The sequence below is a fragment of the Hirundo rustica genome, chromosome 3, assembly GCF_015227805.2.
Source record: "Hirundo rustica isolate bHirRus1 chromosome 3, bHirRus1.pri.v3, whole genome shotgun sequence".
Taxonomy (NCBI): Eukaryota; Metazoa; Chordata; class Aves; order Passeriformes; family Hirundinidae; genus Hirundo; species Hirundo rustica.
Genome location: NC_053452.1, coordinates 84,497,775 through 84,516,757, shown reverse-complemented (window position 1 = coordinate 84,516,757; position 18,983 = coordinate 84,497,775). Strand labels below are relative to the sequence as shown.

At 38.9% G+C, this 18,983-nt stretch overlaps 1 protein-coding gene across 5 annotated transcripts in view; it reads left to right on the top strand.

Annotated features, from left to right (window-relative positions):
- Nucleotides 1-18,983, top strand: part of MYO6 (myosin VI) — a 103,301-nt gene that overhangs the window by 15,220 nt on the left and 69,098 nt on the right. For all 5 annotated transcript variants that reach the window (XM_040058397.1, XM_040058395.1, XM_040058394.1 and 2 more), the window contains exon 2: nucleotides 13,667-13,805. In XM_040058397.1, coding sequence (XP_039914331.1) covers nucleotides 13,689-13,805 — 117 coding nt within the window. In that variant the 5' untranslated portion in view covers nucleotides 13,667-13,688. The remainder of the gene's footprint in view (nucleotides 1-13,666; nucleotides 13,806-18,983) is intronic.

The window sequence follows — 18,983 nt, the reverse complement described above, 5'->3', positions numbered from 1 at the left end:
TGGGAGCTACCAAACCAGCAGTTATTTCTAACTGTCCTAGAGGAGTGTTATTTAAATCCTAAATTTTATATGAGCCAAATCTCTATGTTCCACAAAGTGTCCTACTTTTACAGTTGAGAAACACAATGAATATTAACCATCCTTGACATGCGATCACTCAAGGAAACTTTGGTAGTAAGTTCCAGAAGGTTTACTAATGGAGGTGCTGTTACCTTTTCCTTTCTTTCCCTTTATGTTGCACAAACACAAGAACAAAAAATACAGTTGTTTGGTGAATAGTTTGCAATATGTACATTCTTCTTTTTGAAATGTTAAAAAAAGTTGTATTTATTTTCTGATGATCAAAGTCATGATTTTCTAGATTGGCCTTGAACATCTGAAGTCAGGTTGTGCCCAAATAATTCAGGCCATGCTTGTATGCATTTTAGACTTTTTGTTTTCCTAAAATGTTCCAGGTAATATCAGTTGGGAAGATGAGAACACTTGCTGAACAAAATTTTCCAATCTATGGAAAAAACATTTGGTTTGGGAAGGTCTGAGTTTTAAACCTGAATCATTGTGAAAATATGCTTACCGTTTTGGATATGCTTGTATTGCTGTATCAAATATTTTGCTTTTAATAAAGGGAAACTTCTATGTCTACAAAAGGATTGTATGCTCCTTGAGTCTACTTGTGATTCAAAGTTCATGCACACTTACTCTGTTTATTTTTAACACAGAATCAGAGAATGGTTTGGGTTGGAAGGAACCTCAAAGCTCATCTAGTTCCAGCCCCCCTGCCATGGGCAGGGACATGTTTCCCTAGACCAAGTTGTTCAGAGCCAATGGACAGGATGGGGCATCCGCAAGTTCTCTGGGCAACCTGTTTCAGCACCTCCCCACCCTCTCAGTAAAGAAGTACAGATCATACATGTTGGCAGAGATATTTTTCTGTTGTTGCTGGGACATGCACTGCCTGGGCTGGGGAGAAGGGTACAAAGAAATGGGAAATGTGACTTTTCTCCTGGTACCTCTTGTCCTGGCAGAGGGATGAGAGCACTTTACTGGGTGGTGTTATCTGTGGTTTTGTGGGGAAGAGTTAACATTGCACCAATCTTATATTTGAGAACTTTAATCTTCTGTGTATGAGTCTTTTGCACTCTCCTTGAGAGTATTGTTGATAGTATCTTTCAGTGTGTTTTTTAAACAATTTGGATTTGTATTTTATATATTGTCCATAAATGAAATAAAAGTTTACTTTTTATAATGTGATGTTGGAACAGGAACAGAAATTTTGATACGTGGTTAGGTCTGTGCAATTGCAAATACTAGCTGTGCTTCTGACTTAAAGCCCTAATTCAAATCCTCCTGTCTGACAAGCAGCAGTAAGATTAATTACCAGAGAGAGGAATCTATACCCCAGTTTTAGACAAAACATGGTGATTAAAGTTATTTGTAAGCTGAATAAGTACAAGCCTTTGTTTGGACTGCTGAACAGGATTATGTCGAAACGTGCAGAAACAGGACTTACTCACATTCCTGTTGCTGTTGCTTCCACATTTCAAGTCCACAGCATCATCTGATGGGGAGCCAACGGTGAGTTACCAGCTGAGCATGCAAGTGATATTTTACTTTGAGACCTGTTTGATTAGACAGGAGTATCTGTGTCCTTCCACAGCCGGGGTGAGGGCTGCTTGACAGGCACTTGGAGTGCAGTGTCACTGGGTGCCTGCTGGGGGCTCAAAGGATTGGGTCTGCTAAAGCATCTTGGGACAATTGAGGTGGAACTAAAGATAATTTTAATTATACTTTGTGTTTAGAGGGCGAGATCACTACAACCCTATAAGCTCTGAAGGGTGGAACTTGTATTTAGTTGGTTGATGTTTGAACTCTAAGAACTATAAATTTAAAGTATTGAACTTTGGAGGTCTAAGGCAGAAATTTTGTGTTGTAATAGCAATAGTAATAGTCTGTCCTTGAAGAGGAGAGAAGGAAGAAAAAGTTTATGTTACTTAAAACAACTATCTTTGGATTGTTCTTCCTGGTTAACTGATGTTGTTTGATTGGTAGCTATATATTATATGATCACGCATGCTTGGTATTAGAGTAAAGCAAAGATAAAAATGGTGATAAAGTTGAAGTGCAGATAAAAAAGGGGAAAACAGTAACCTGGTTTGTCACTATATTACAACAAGGATCTTTTCTCATGCCATTAACCATCAGCAGCTGGATAAAGAATGAGTAGAGGTGTGTCTCCGTTAGTGTTTTATTTTATCCTCAGGAGTTTACTATTGTACTGAGCCTCCTGGTTGTCTGCATTGGATCCTGCTTGGATGAAACCAGCCTGGAAGATGCTCCTTACTTAGAAAAACACCTGATAATCTGCAGCTGTGAATTCATATTCAATCAGGGAGACCAAACTAGGGATACGTGGTACAAACTAGAACTAGTAAAACCCTCAAGATGTGCCTAGTATGTGTGGTGTTGTGCTCTGTGTTATTTATTTTCGTATTGTATTTTATGTTAGTTATTTTCGTTGTAATGGTTTGTTTTGTACTCCCCTGTTCTCCTGAGAAATGTTACGTTCTGAGGTTTGTCCCTGCCCCTCTTCCCTGTTACTCCTCCCATATTCCTCCCAGTTCCCTCCTACGGGCCCTGTCTGTCATCTGATTGTTCCTCCCAGCTTCTGGAGAGTTGGGGTAAAGGACATCGAGCAATAGGGCAGGAGCCGAGGAGGTTCCTCTCGTAATGTTCTCACTGGTTTCTTTGAATGTCCCTCCAACCCTGTTCCACTCCCACCTTGTCCCTCACTGGATGTTGGGTTTGTCTCCTCCCTTAGTCCCTCCCCTGTATTTAATCCCAGAGCTCATCGCCCTGGGCAGCTCCCCTGGAGCAGCTCCCCTGAGGTTCCAATGTCCTTGGCTGGGGCTGAATAAACTCCTTGGACTTTGCCCTCCAACTGAGTCCAACTCCTCCCTCTGTCTTCGGCGAGGTCTGTCCCGTGATAAGAGGAAAACCCCCTTGGCCGCTCCTCTGGTTCCCAGGATCCAGAGGAGTGTTCCCCAACTGATTGCAGTGTCAGAGCTGCCCTGGGTGAACAGAGCGCTGCTCCGAGAAGGACGCAGTGACAGTATGGGCACTGGTCCCTTGGTGCTGCTGTTTCACCCTTACGCAGTTACTCCGATTGTACTGTTACTGCTAACAGAGGTGTTGTATCCCATGAGTTTAAAACTTATCTTCCAGATTTATATCAGGAAAAAAAAAAGACTTGAAAAAGATGTGCAAATAAATACGTCCTGTTTCCAAAATTCTCCTTTTATTGACATAATGGGTATTGTTAAAATCTTTACAATTAGTGAAAAAGGAAAAAAAAAATAAAATTCCAAACCAGAAATATTTTAGATTGACCTTTCAAGTGTTCTGTAAGATATTTTTGATTTTGAAAGCATAATATTTTGTTTGCCCTACAGTGTGTTCAGTTTAATTCAAAATGTAGGAAGGATTAAAAAGCAACAAAATGAAAGAAGTGTGTTACTTAGAGTTGAAAATAATATAGGTATTTTCACTTACCATTTTGTTCCTGAGGTGAAAATTACTGTTATATGCTCCTAATCCCACAACAATGTTAAATTCTTGAATATTTGTTAAAGAGAGGAAAATTAAATAGAAACTAAATATCCATGTAATTAAAAGAGAAAAAGAAAAAAACTGTCCATGATAATTGCAGTATCATTTTGTTTAGCAGAGCTTCACTTTGTTGTCTAATCTTAGATGCACTACTGCCTTCAAAATGTCTAACCATCAGATTATCACTGGATGGACAGTTCTTGGACATCTAGATTGAAACCATTGCAGCAGCTGAATTAAATGAAGGCCGCATGGGCAGGACTTGGTAACCTGGTTTTATTTCTCAGATGAGTTTCCTAGCCTCTGGAGATGCATTTTTTGTATAAAATATTTTGCATGGTCTGAAATGAAGGCGCAAGTGCCACAAATAAATGCTTTGAGCTGCTGACCTCAAATGGGAGATAGCAGTGGCAGCATGACAGTGCTCTTTCTCCCAAAAATTTTTTCCAGCTGTAATTGTTTAGGAAGTTTTGAATTTAAAAACACCTGAACTGCATTTTGTGTCTGAATTTACAACACAACTAAAAGCTTTTCCTTGACTCTACTTCTTGCTTCTTTGCCAGAATAAATAAGCTGATCTTAGCATGTGACTGTGGTGGTTTGTCCTCTGCATGAGCTTCTGTATAGAATTTGTAATTATGTTTCAGGGCTGGTCCTGGGAGCCGTGATTCTGCATAAGTTATTTTCGGGTTACTTTCATATCAGATATATTGAGAACTGTGTGTGCCTGTGGTTGCCCTGCAGTTCCCAGCCTCAGGGGTGGTTCTCTTCTCTTGCCTGTGAACAGAGAGTGTGTTTGCTCTGTTGCCTGCCCAACGACACCTGCCATTGAAAACCTTACAGCTATCCCAGATTTCTTCTAAAATATGCATTTGGCTAAGCCTGGTCTCTTGTAACACTTGAGCAGAAAATTTATAACCATTTTTGTGGTGATGCTGGTTGGTAATTTTTACTCATTGTTGACGTTAACAGAATCATGAGCAGGGATGTACTTTCTTGCAGCCTGCATGTTAAATTAACAACATTTTATACGTGATGGGGACGGGCAGTAACATTCAGGTAATCTATTCAGTATTAAAATCGGTTGGTTAAATACAGCTGGACTCTGATCTCAATCTTCTATTTTCTGAACAAGAAGTGAGCATGATGTTCTTGAGCTGGATTTCTTATAACTCATGGTTCATAAAATATTGGAGCTATGGGAGCTGCATCAGTTAATTTCTGTGGCTCCCTGAGACGCTCTACCAGTAGTAAGAAAAACAGCCTGTTTACCTTTGGCTGTGGCAAAATCTGTGCAAAGATTAGTCGAGAGTCTGTAATCTGTACCAAGGTTTAGGGAAGCCTAGAACTTTCTCAAACCTTGCAGAGAGCAGAGTCTTGCCAAAAAATGAGAGAGTTGAGCTGCGGTCAGGATGTGGCTAATGTGGAAGTTGTTATGGCCTGCAGTTTTCCCTGCTGCCAAGATCCTGTCAGTGCTAATAGCAGATTTTGTCTAGTTTGTTGCTGGTCAGATGCCAAGCCTTTACAGTACTTGGCCTTCTGTGAAAATGCAAACTATTCATGAACAGTACAAGAATTAAACGTTAATTTGGAGTCACAGAATAGTTTGAGTTGGAAAGGACCTTTAAAGAAATCAGGTCTTACCCCGCTGTCCTCACTAGGTTGTTCAAAGCTCCATCCAACCTGACCTTGAAGGTTTCCAGGGATAGGGCATTCACAGATTCTTCAGGTAAACCTCATTGTAAAGTATTTCTTTCTTACATCCAGTCTAAATCTATCATTTTCCAGTTTAAAACTGTTGTCCCATGTCCTGTTACTAGGGGCCTTGATAGAAAGTTTCTCTCCATCTTACAGGTTTCCTTCATTTATGGAAAGTCTGGAATAGTGTCTTCCTGGAGCCTTTTCTTCTTTATTCTGAACACCCACAACTCTCTCAAGTCTTTCTTCATAGGAGAGATGTTCTAGCCCTTTGATAATTTTTATGGGTTTTAAGTGTATTTTATTCCTAAATCATATATTCCAGATAATTTTTTTTGATTGAGATAGTATAAATGATCTTTATCTTTTGTGTAATTACTATTTTTTTGTCTCATAATAATGGGCCCACTATACTCATCTTCCCAAGGAAACAAGTGGATTTGTTGACAAAACATGTTCTGTGTCACTTCTTGGAGTAGCTTTCTTGTCTTTGCTGTTAAAATTGTCTTAAATGACTCTCATGATCTTTTTTGTTAAGAGAAAGCTTTCACTCACCTTCTTCAGAATTACTGTTATCAATGAGATCTGTGATTGTTGCGATAGATTATATTTATTTATTTGTTTATTTATTGATATACAATATTTGAGTAGATCTTGACAAGAATCTTCCTTTTTTAGTTGCATGTTTCTGAAGGGAAAGTTTCTCCTGAGTTCGCTGGTCTGTTGCGGATTGTCTGTGTTTCAGCTCATTGCCTAGAAACTAAACCCATACTTTTTGTAATAAATACAAGTTAAGGATTCTGTACAGAGAGTGATGGTAATAAACTGTTCCTGGATTATACCGGTTAATTCGCAGATGCTGATTACTTTCTAGTATTTTCTCCTCTAATAAAGTGGCCCAATAAAAGTTAGTACCATTTGAAAACATCTGATTTACTTGCTATTTGTTATACTGGTGGTAAGTCAGAAAGTACAAATATATTTTCTCCCAGCCCAGGCTCTTTGTATTGGTCTGAGGTCAGGTATCTGAGGATCAAGGACTTTGTTATTTGTTTGTTTGTTTGTTTTATTTTCATTTGCATAATTTCATTTTCTACTTTTTTTGCTGGACATGGGGTCCTTGTATTTGGTAGACTGAGGCCAGCTGGTTGCTTTCGTTTTACCTTGCATGTGAAGTTCAAAGAGAGACTAATGGGCGCATAGGCTTAAAAGAGAATAAACATATCAATTCTTGTATTAGGTCACCTGAAGATGAGCAGTAACTTGGCAGCAGCACGTGCTGGGTGGGGAGACAGGGCGCTAATTTGACAGCAGGAGAGTATGAGATGTAGAAGATGAATGGGTGGGGAAGGCTGGAAAATGACATAACCGGAGGAGAATTTGAAGTACATTAGTTTAGAGAGGGTCATCCTCAGCCTTCAAGAAGTATTTGGTCTTTCTCATGTTTACACTTGGAAAAAGTGGCTCGTGAGGATATAAACAAATACACTGTTAAAAGTGCTAGCTGAAGGGGTTTGAAGTTACTTGACCTTGTTGAGGCTGTTTTAGAATATTATTTAAGGCATTGTGTTTGAGCACTGCTGCCAGTGGTCACGCAGCATGACTACTGCCATAGGGATTGTTAACTCCAGAGTTCACCTTGTCTGCTTGAACTACCCCCAGCTGGATCTGCAGGAGTGCATCCTATGTGTTCTTTATATATTATGAAATAGCTTAAGATAGTTTTGATTTTGCTTTGATGTCTTTGTTTGTTTGGTGACTTCTGCCTTGTTAGGTCTTTTCTTCCCCTTTTGCTGCCTTCTGGTTTCACTAGGGCTGATTGGCAAAGCCTGAAAGAGTTATGTTGAACAACCTCTTTTCAAAAGTGTTTTTATGGCCTTGTTAGATTTCTTCTGTTGTTTACAGTCCTCATTTCTCTTTTATAATGCTTCTGAAGTAGTGTCCAAACAATAACTGAGGAGTTTTTTCTTTAATTTTAACTTTGCTGTTTAAATTTCACATTGTGTTTTGCTATTTTTCCTCTTTCTGCTTGTTGCTATTACTGGAGTAGGTATTGCTATTGGTTGAAAATGCTTATGCAGATCCCCTTGGCATACTTAATTCTTGGTTTGTCAGGAAGCTCCACTCAGGTTATTTTAATGAACAAGAATTGGGACAAAGACCTCTCTATTTTCTTAGTAGGAACTAAAATAAGAATAATGTTCTTGCGAGAACAGTAGCTTAAAAAGCTGGCTGAAGAGCAGGAGTCGCAGGGGAAATAATCAGACCTTGCTGATGATGAACTGAGTTTTAATTTCTTAGTGTGATAGTCAAAAGACTGTTTTAGAATTTTACAAACTTACAAGCTGTACAAAATTCATCTCGGTCTTGTATAACAGTAGTTGAACTGGACGAATATTTGCTAGTTAACATGACATCTATGTTGTTGTCTTCCTTTTTTGCTAAGTCTCATTCGATCTTCCATCTTCCCCACTCCTTGACATCCTTACATGGTTCGGTTCATGAGAATGTTTGCTGTTTCTTCTCTGCTGGTGTGCCACAAGTGATCTTTTACTGTGTACAGCTTCTCTTGTGGACGCATTTCCTCTGCCATATCTGCAGAGTTGGTATGTTTGTTAAAATTGCCTAAACTGTCGTTCCTCTGGATTTCTTGAAGCTTGCAACCTCCAGTGGCAGATTTCCTTGTCCATGTGAGATACATTTTTATTTCTTGAGCAATCCTCAGAATTTTGCCCTTAGTAAACAACACCTGAAAGACCCTTGGCCTTACAGAAATCTGTTCAGTTGATGTACAAATTATTTTGGATAAGCTTCCTACAATAGGTGCTTTTTTAATGGCTACATTTTTGTTATATGAAAGGTGCAGAGATGTACAAAAGTTCTGATTGGTTCAATATGATGCATTTGAAAAAGCATAAACCACATGTATTTCAAAACTAAGGGTTCTTGAGCATGTGTATACCACCTCATTTTCAGGATGGTGACATACATGAAACATTCAGTTGCTGTGGGGGAAATGTCCTACAATTAATTGAATTCTTTCTTTTTAACAGTTTATTTTGATGCAATAGCCATTTAAATATTTGCAGATAAAGTAGTATGGGCTTTTTTTCAAAGTACTTGTTCTTACTCAGACCATCTCCTGCCCTATGCCAGTGCTTCTCAAGGTGGTCAGGAGGGGAAGAGGCAGAGCAGGGAGCAAAGGCAGGAGGGTAGCTGGGGTGAAATGGCTCAAGCAGCAGTTAACACACAGGAAGGTGAGATGGTTTAGAGGAAGCTGTACAGGTCTGTGGCTAATCCTGTCCCTACCACACCCCTTCTTCTGCTCCTTAAAACTTGTTCTTCCAGGAGGCTGAATGTTCCAGGCAAAGGTGTTTTCAGAAATAATATGCCGTATTGCAGTTTTGCTTTACTGATTGGGAATTGCCATGTTTAATGTAGAGAAGATAAGATTTCTCCCTTCCTTAAAGCATGAGCAACTGTCTTGTCTTTTCTTATTGAATAGTAAACACAACACCAGAGAAGGTATTTCCCATGTGAATGTTAAATGCAAGTGAATACAAATACAAAAGAGTGGTTCATCTGGAAATACTACAGAAATCAGTTTCTGGCTGCTCTGTATTGAAAACATGCTGATGCATGCAAATACACAAGAAAATGAGCATACCCTGAGAATAATTTCATCAGCTGCTGCGCTCAAGTTGTCCCAAGCAGTCAGAGCAGGTAGCTTTAAAAGAAATATTTATCTAGTAATTCTCAGATGTGGAATGATTACTCTTTTTTTACATTTACACATCTACAAAAGATGGTGACAATTAACAAGTTGGGGTTAAGACTTTCAAAGCAAGTTGGTTTTGAAGGTACTTCTTCTGTGCTATATTCCAGTCTATTTCTTCTTTTCCAGTTTGGCAGAAGTCCCTTGACAGTGTTACTTTGCTGATGTATTTTAGGTATGAAAAAGCTGCAGTGTGACATGGATAAACTAGAACGTGTTAGAGCAGGGTTTTGTTGGAAAAGTAAATAATAAAAATAGTATCAGTTTAATACTCAGTTCAACAATGCAGTTATAACTGTATTGTAATTAGCTCAAATAAAAATAAATCTCTACTATATCTGGAGTTATTTTGAAATACTATGTCACCTGCAGTAGAATGCTGCATGAGCTTTGATTTGGAGAAGTTTCAGCTGAGCCATAAACTAGGGTTGCAAAAGTAATTTGTCGGACAGTAAGGTACCACTATATATGAATGGTTTTCTCTGTCTAGTCTCTTCTGTATCTTATAGGACCTTTCCCAGAGCATTTTCATGTGCCTGCTGTAATTTTGAGCATCTCTTAAACACGAAAGTGCAAGGCGGCTTCAATATAAAAAAAGAGATGTATTTTACAGTGATAATTTACTACTATACCTATTCTAATTAGTTTATTTTCCTTGGACTTAGCCATTTTAGTGAGCTACTGCTGGTTGTTCACTGAAGTCTAATTTTTCATTTGTTTTAATTAGTTAATTGAGCAATCAGTACAGTACCTTGGTATAGCAGACTGTTTATAGGATAGTAAGTGGGATCAGATCATGCAAATGCCTGCCTCTGGGCTCTGGCAACAGGTTTAAAATTGCATTAGTATATTTTGCTTTTGTAGAATTCTTTCACCAGATGGTAGCATTTGATTTCCTTTTGAATAGTCTATAACACACGAATGTAGTTGTATTACATTCTTTTAAAATCAATACTATTTAGGTAAACATAAGTGGGAGGATAGTGTGTCAGCTTTCAACTGAGAAATTCTTAATTGTTTCCTATACTCAGTGTTTTATGCAGATAATTTTTTTGAGAAAAATATGTAATTCATCATTCTCCAAAAGGGGGAATAATAGTGCAGAAAAAAGCTACATAAATGTTGGTGGGTGTTTTTCTTGGAATCTAGATAGTGATTTGTCTTGCAAGTTGTTTGAACACTAGTTCTAGTATTTAACCAGTGCTGAATGTATTAAGTCAGTAAGTTATTTTACTGATAATTAAGGCAAGGTCTCTTACTGTGTACCAGTTACGAAGAAATAAAATCTGACATTTGAAGGAACAGCTATTAAGTTTACCAGCTTCAGGCTAAGGCTTCTTTTATTACTATCGCTCTCGTGTTCAACGGAGAAAAAAAATTCCAGTAGTAAGTTCCTGAGGTCTTTCTATGTAGATAAAGGGCAGCTGGCTTCCCACATCTAAGCATAACCTTTGTGAATTCTCTTCTTCATTTTGGAGATGTCTTAATTGTGGAGACCGAAATGATACAGCAACTTAAAAGAAGTTATCATCCACATTTGTATATATCCTCTCAACATATATTAATTGATTTTGTCTCCTTTTTTGGAAGCATCATTCAGGTTAATCCTTGTGTTTGGTAGTGTTGCTATCAAATTTGTTGCCTTAGAGCTTTTAGCCTGGGCATGAGTCTCTTTGCTTTCATTGTTTTCAGAAATGGTGTGCTCTTTTAGCAGCGTGGTGGACTGCACGTAGGTTGGATTTAGATGGATGCATATTGGGAAAAAAGTTTGTTCCCATTGATAGTTTCTGTTCACTGTAAAATGCTGGTCTGTAAACTGGCTGTTCAAGAGCTTGTTCAAGAATAGGCTTCATGCATCTGTCTCAAGGTAATGGCACAATAATCAGATGGGGGTGTAACTAATAGAGCAGGTAATATCTGGTAGGTTTTGCTGTCCAATTTCAATTGCTCCCTCCCGGAGTCCCAGCTGACAGAGACGGAGTGGTGCTAAACCCAGAATGTTACAACTGGTTTTATGTCACTACTCATCCAGAAGACTGTACTTATTAAAATTAATTGTCCCATTAATAACTGACTCACTTGTATTTAGATTGCTTTCATCCAGTGGCGTCTTAGATGCTTGCAAAGCCTCAGGTACTTTTCTTAAACTTGCATTTCCGGTAGTGGCTGAATTCAATCGCTGATCTGTCCCTTCAGATGGAGTTTTTCAACTTGTGACACTCTCCAGTCATAATTTATTAATAAAGTGTGAAGTTGCCTTAAGAATATGTAACAATGCAAAAAGCCCTGTCAGTGAACAAAGCCGAAGCATCTGGATGTGAATTGGGGAGGTTGGATTCTAACTTGTGCCAAAATTTTGGCAGTAATTTTTAGGTTTGTTTCTGGTGCAACATGGTTATGTCCAGAGCCCTGACCATGCTACTTGGGGTGTAAAAGACAGCCTTGTTTTTAGTGGTTGTGTGACATATCGTTTAACTACTATTTTGAACCAGCGTTTTAAAAGCAAATGACAGGTTTGTAAAGAAATGAAGGCTTGGTTATATCCAGAAATAAACTCAGCTGTTTAGCAACTATGCCCATGATGGCAGTTGAATCTAGAGGTCAGGTCTGGCTGGAAAAAAACTCCTTTTTCGGTATCATAAAATAAAGAAAAAAAGTGCCAACAGCCAGTTGTGAGTGAATACAGATGTTATTTACAGGATTTATCGTATAGTGAATGGCAACACATGATGAAGATGCTGTTTCGTAGAGTTCATGGGCTGTGGTAAAAGGCTGGAAGTAAATAGAAGTAAATATGATACTGGAGGTTTTAGAACATAACTTTCTGTGTGCAGTTAAAAGAAGTTACTATGTTCTCTTCATGGGAGGAAAGTAAATCACAAGTTTTCCTGTAATTTCACAATAAAGTTGCCAAGGAATAACACAGCTTGCTGTTAACTGAGACCAGCAGCATTCTCAGAGATCACAGCCAGCCTTTTCCTTACCTTCAAACTTTTATAACCTGTCCTTAGAGGCAGTAAAAAGCAGGTCATGTGCAGCATGTGCTGACAGATCCTCTCAGGGGGCAAAAATGTCCTTTTCTGCTCGTAGCTGTCCAGCTTTCTGGTGGGCCAATCACTCTTTTTTCCTTGCTGCTGCTTACACTGAAGTGATCTGCAGCCTTCATTGTTTGAGAAATTTTGGATCTTCTTTTTCCTTCAGATAATGGGAAAAGAAAAATATGAGACACGTTCCTGAGCTTTCCCTAGACTTCTGGAGTTTGTTGCCTGTGTTTTCTTTGCTGCTTGGCAGGCTTATTTCTTTCATGCCGGCAGAGGCAAGTTACACCTTGGTGGTATGAGATTACTTTTTACAAATTTTGGAATCACTAAAATGTGTCAGTTTAGTATGTGAATGAGTTTTGGAGGGGAGTAAGGAACAGCCAGGAGAAGTAAGCCTTCTAAACTGAGTGGATTCTATTCTTATTAGGGTAAGGACTATAAAGTAGGTTTAAAAGAAAACAAAACCCAACCAACAAAAAATCCCCTGCCAAAACAAAACAAACAAATACCTCCCCCCTGCCCCCCGCCAAAAACAAACAAAAAAACCAACAAAAACCACCGACACCCCCCCCCCCCCAAATAAAAAAAAAAAAAGAACCCCAAAAAACCACAACATGAAAAAAAGGACCAATTCAGCATATTTAAAATGGCACCATTAGCCATTCAGAGTGTGCCAACCTTGGCAACTTTCCTGGTTAGCTCAATGAATATTGCGTGCAATCAAATACTCCCTTTTAATTTGGAGCTTATTTAGCTGTATAACTTGAGGAGCACAAGGTTTGAATATCTTGGCCTTTGCATCTTTTTCGCTTGCAGATCAAAATTATTTCAAAACAGTTTTCGTGTCATTTTTTAATAGAAAATAAAGATCCTTAAGAGGAAGACCTGTAATGTTTCAGTATCAGGAGGGTGAGCCTTTAAAAGACTTACGAGATGATAAATCAGTTTGTGGGTTATTTGAAAGCTATATGCTCAGCCACACAAAAAGAGTGAACACATTCAGTTGTCTCAGATGCCAAGAGACTGGATTTCTGCTCACATGCCTCAACATGTGCTGTTGCAAAAATACAAATATTTGTACACCTGATCAAGTACAGACAAGTATCCATTAGTCATATGACCCACTGCAGGCACATACAGGTATATGTGTGTGTCTTTACATGTGTATCCATATATGTGTATATTCACACTCGGAGTATAGTCTTGGCTTTGAATCTATCTTGCACTTCTAATTTGATCATGAGATAGACTCCCTTCTTGGTTCACAGGTTAGGGAAGCTGGATAAAGAGCTTCAGGGAGCAGTGTGTGGATCCCACAAAAAATGATTCTGATCTTCAGTCTTCTCCATGCTGAAGTCCAAGGGGTGTCCTCTGTGGGCTAAAGGAATTGGAGAAAGTCTGGCTCCAGTCTGCAGCGGCTGTCTCTTTTCATGCTGAATAATAGAAGTAAACGTAATGAACTGAAGTCTGTGTAGTAAATCCTGATGGTTTATTCAATTTGTATACAAAGTGTTTTGATTAATTTTAGTTTTATTTTTTCTTACAGGAAATACTGGATAGATCCCACAATGGAAGACGGGAAGCCCGTTTGGGCTCCACACCCAACTGATGGGTTTCAGATGGGGATGATTGTGGACATTGGCCCTGACAACTTAACTATTGAGCCTTTGAATCAGAAAGGCAAGGTAAGTGTCTCATCAACAAAGGAAAAGAGAAAAATCATACAAGAAACCACCCACCTTACCTGTAGGCCAGGTCTTTGCTACTGTCTTCAACTGCACACAGCCTGGAGAGGTGGAAAATCAGTTTTCTGTTCTAAGTTTGGCTAAGGATCTTTGTTCAGCTTTAGCTTGTATTGCAATGGACCCCTCACACTGATGAGAGGTGCATACTTCGTCAATTTTCTGCATGTGCATTGAGTACATACTCATGACAGAGAGGAGGTTTGAATCTACGCAGTTGTTTGATTCAGTACTGAATGCTTTATTTTTCTCAGTTAGACACTGGTTAAGAACCTGCTGTTGAGATTAGCTTCTCTCTTTCATTATATTCGTAGGAAGGGTCCTACAGGATGTACTGGGCCCTGGCTAAGATTAGATACCATTAGACTGATGAAGACTGAGAGATGAATCCTCTTAACTCACGTACCTTGAGAAGTAATATGATGTCAAATAGTGGTCCTATGGAATTGCTACATCAAATTAAAGTCAAAATAAATGTAACTTTTAAAGTGTAACTTTTAAAACTTTTAATTCATCCTAATTGGTGTGTTCCAATGCTTTATCATGACATCTTTAAGATGCAGTATGTTGTAACTGTCAGTTTTTATAGGTAGCACCTTGTAGCTATCAATTATCCTAATTCAAATGGTCAGATTGCTGAGTTGTACTAGCTAGAGTAAGATTAGCACTGTATTAAAAGTTGTGGTTTCAGTCTTTTTGAATATATTTTTGTGTCCTTTCTAATAGTTTTGTTTTTTCTTCATATTCAAGGATGTAAAAAAGACAACAATGTGTTTTGTAACTTCTTTTTTTATGTCAGCAGTAGGAGAGAATGCCTTGTCACAGGTCAAAAGGTTATGCAGCAGTCCTTCCTTTAGGAGGAATGTTTATAGGCTTTCTTTTTTGTGCGTCTTGGAGAGGAAGTTGATTTTGCCTTCCTTAGAAATACAAAGCAAGTGTAACTTCTGATTTTTGAGTGAGAGAGATAAAATCTATAAGTTTAGTACTAGTATTCATTTGTCAGTTTGAGGAGGAGCAAGATTATTCACACAAGGATATTAAATATTCCGAATCTATGGCTAATATTAAAATTACTTAAATAAATTTCACTCCCACTGCTGTTTCTGTTTTTATTCTCCAATGGTCCTATTGCCATAAAGAGCAAAAGTCTTTACACTGAAACAGAAACAATCATAAGGATATTTCTGAATTACTATTTATTTCTAACCATGTACTCCTTTCAGGGACCATTTATAATTAAAAAAACCCCATCAAAACAACAAAAAAAGATCCTAAAATACTAATAGTTTGTTTCATGGTTTTCTCAGCAACAACAACAGCAATCTCTTTTGTCTAGGGAGTTTGTTATTCTGCTGTTGGCTGTTTTGAATTAAGCAGATCAATTAAGAGTCTAATGTTCATTCATCTGAGGGAACAAACACATCACAGTCTAAATGCTGTAGAGATTAGGGTCCTATATTTTTAACTATCAAACTTAATTAATTAACCTTGTATTACTAAAGGTGGAGTAAAAGGTTTTCTTGATTACCTTCTCAGTCTTCTCAAGGTGCCACTGATTTCTTTTTAGAGAAACATTTCTCATTGCTTTTCAACTTTTTAAGATGACTCTATCCTTGTGCACTTAGACCATTCATTTGAAGTAGTCAGCACTAATACTCATTATCACTTTGTTTTCTTAAAATGGTAGTTTGGAAGCACTCTTCAGCAAGAATGCATGATCCAGCAGCTCCAGAGTTGCCCATGATAATTACAGGGAGGAGAGGAGTAACCTGATCTTGTAAACATATCCGGGCAGTGTAACTTATTATTATTTTTTAATCTGGGTCATTACCATGTCATATGTATTCTCTGTAGGAACTGGTAGCTTACCAGAGGTCACAGTCTGAAAAGGAAATGTGTATGCCTGTGTGTATTACCTTTTATGACACTGCTGTCAGTAACCGCAGTACATGCTGCAAGGCAGCAGTTTCACCATGTCTTGAACCCCGCCCTCCCATCCCTGCCTGTAGCCAGCTGTGGAACTGCAGGGCGGCACCCTCCCAGCTCCGCCTGCCGAGCTGTGCCTGACACCCCAAATGAAGTCAGAGAACAGATCCTACTTGAAGAAGTGGAAAATTTTCAGGATGGCAGCAAGCAGTAGAATTGGGGCAGAGGAGCTTGAAGCCATTTTGATGGCAGGTTGCTTCACATTATGAAACCAAGTTACCCAGTCCAGACTCTGCGAAGGTCCAACGCACCAATTCACTTAAACCCAGCAGTAGCAGTTCTGGGCACCACAGCCCATCCCCGAGTGTTTACAGTTCTGTGTGGAGGCTGTGTGTCTAAGGGAGGTGAGCATCTGAGTCACCCAGCCTGCCCTGCACGAAGAACAGTACTGCGAGCCGCAGGAGCGTTCTACTGGAACAGAGGATGAATGTGTTACGTGATGGGAACCTCTTCCCAAAAAGTAGATCATTGGCTTGCAAGGCTTATAAATGCCAGGACTGGAAAAAAAGCCAGAGAAACTGTAGAGTGCTTTGCTAATGAGCATGGTCTCACCTAGAGCTGGAGTCCTGCCCTGAGAATGGGCTCCAAACTGGATTGGCGGTACCAGAGCTAGCAGTCCCGGTCCATGGCCCACCACCAGTCACATGTTGGTGGTACAAGGAAGGAGGCAGGTAGAAAGGGAACCAGGTGTTAAACTCAACTGGTATTACACTTTCATTCCTCCTTAAAGTGTTCTTTTCTGAATATACTGGGATTCGTAATCTTGTATATTCAATCCTGTTGAATGTATATTTTTGTTCTTTGAGGCTAAAAAAAAAGAGAAGGCAGATGACAGTGAAATTGCCAAATGGGGAATTTACTCTTTTACTGGAGGTAGCAAATGTAAATAAAGTGATTAGGAAGAGATGCGCTGGAAGGGCTTGCACCCTGAGATGCCGTTCTGGACCCCATGGGGCACTAAAGGGTAGGGGGCAGCTACTTCTTAGAGCATCAGCAGTCATGAGTTTCTGGCAGTCACTGGGAGGGTGTGAGGTGCTGCAGGCACTCTCTGACACCCCTCCTGCCATCGACTGAGACACCTTATGGCTCTGTGCCACTTCTGAAGGGTCATGGAAGGCTTTATGGGCCACCTGCTCTGGTATGCTCTGAATAACCAGAAAGGTATTTTTCCCAGCTAAGTATGAAGGAATAAATGTACTTTGAAAGTAAGGATCAGAATGTTCAAAGTTCAATGCTTCAAGCTAAGGTGGTTTTGTGTTTTTTTTTTAAATAGCGAGCGCAACTTTCTTGCCAAGTGAGATATGCTTTTGTCCGTCTCACACGGTTTGTACTGCTGTAGTTTGGTTTGTGAAGTACAGCTGAGAGTAGGGATGTCTCCTGTCTGTATCTGGAAGGTATAAAGGAAGGCATGGTTACATGTATTAGATTACATGGTAGAAAGAGGATCATGCTTGAATGGAAAGATATCTTTTTTCACTCATCTTGTTTCTGGGAGAATAGTTAAGATTGCCATTGGATTTCAAGGGTTGCTTCATTACAAAGATGACAAAACCCCCCCTTCAGAATGTCCTAAACCTTGTTTTGCTTCCTAAGACCACTTTATTATCTCATAAAATTAATATGGGCTCCACTTTCTTAGAACAAACTTGTCCAAAGCTTATGATTAATGCACAAATCTTCCCTTAAGTATCTGAAGGGTTTTTTCCTTAAAGTAACAGTTTAAAAAAATTAAAAATGGGACAATATAGTAAAGAATTTCTTTGGATATTTTCTTACTGATGGATCTAGGATACCTTGCTTATTTTCTGTTTAAAATACTAGATTTTAATACTTGGAGCTCTGCACATTTAGCTATCATACTTAAGTATGTTACAAGTACCTTACTTTACATAAAGCAGTATTCCAACTGTGACATACAGCAGTGAATTTCTTTGTTATTGACATAGTTAAAACTATACCTATGTTCTTATCTAAAAAAAATCCAACCAAAAAAACATTAGCTTTCAGATAGGATGTGATACAGCATGAATTCTCTGATATTTTTTTTTTTTTTTCTTTAAATTTATCTTGCATCAGAAGGCTGAGACATTGAAAAAGCCCTTCCTCTTCTGGGATAGTTCTAGCATGGCTGACTTTAGCTCCAGAAATGTTAAAGTATCAGAAGTTTATGAAGAGTCTCACAGAATAGTTAGGAATCGTGTTCACGCTGTCCTGTCTTTGTTAGTGGTTAATGGGTTTACACATCAGCAGACAAGAACAAGACGTGAAGTTAGATTTTTGTGAAGCTGATCATATTATTTTTAAACTTCCCCACTATTTCATGCACAGGGAACTGATCATGTGGGGAACTGTTGCATTCAAATATGTGCTTACCAAACGAGATTTACCTTCACTGTTGAAAAACTTGTGGAGAAAATTAGGATGATAATATGTAGTTACAGTAATACTCTGAAAGGGAGGAAAGGGTGTGGTGAATCTCTGCCCTGCTAAAACTCTGAATAGCATCAGGCATCTTTCTGAGGTTGGTAAAGATATTGAAGGCTTCCATGGCCCTCACAATCTCTGAGAAAGGATATTTTGGAGGAAGTTGGTGTGATGGGCGTTCAGATGTTCCAACGTCATCGAGCAGCTTTGTTTCCCTTAGGAAAACATCTTGTACATATTTTTCTGCGTTAGATCCTGATAGGGGGATGACAAAATATATTTTATTATGGCTACAAATTGCATACTTTATGATAACTTGGTAGGGAAAGGATATTGTAGATTTAATGTTTTCCATCTGGCAGCAATTAGTTCTGCTCTGAGACATTTTTAACCCTTCCCACTTCAAAGAGTGTTGTAGTTTGTGGCTGTTAATGATGGTGTAAGCCCCAGGACCTCTCATAACTGTTGTGCTCAAGCAAATACAGAACAAGTTGCTGTCTTTCTCATAAATTTCCCTGTGAGATGTTTCTCATGGGACTACCTTGCTGAGTACAACGTTAAACAAGCAAACACTCTTGTTTATTAAGTTCATTCTTTAGATTCAGTTGGTTGCCTTTTCAAATATTAGACTAGACTTCTTGTCTCCATTTCCATGGGGAAAAGGAGCCTGTGCCTGCATGGCATGGTGGCTGTCATGTTTAATTGGTACAA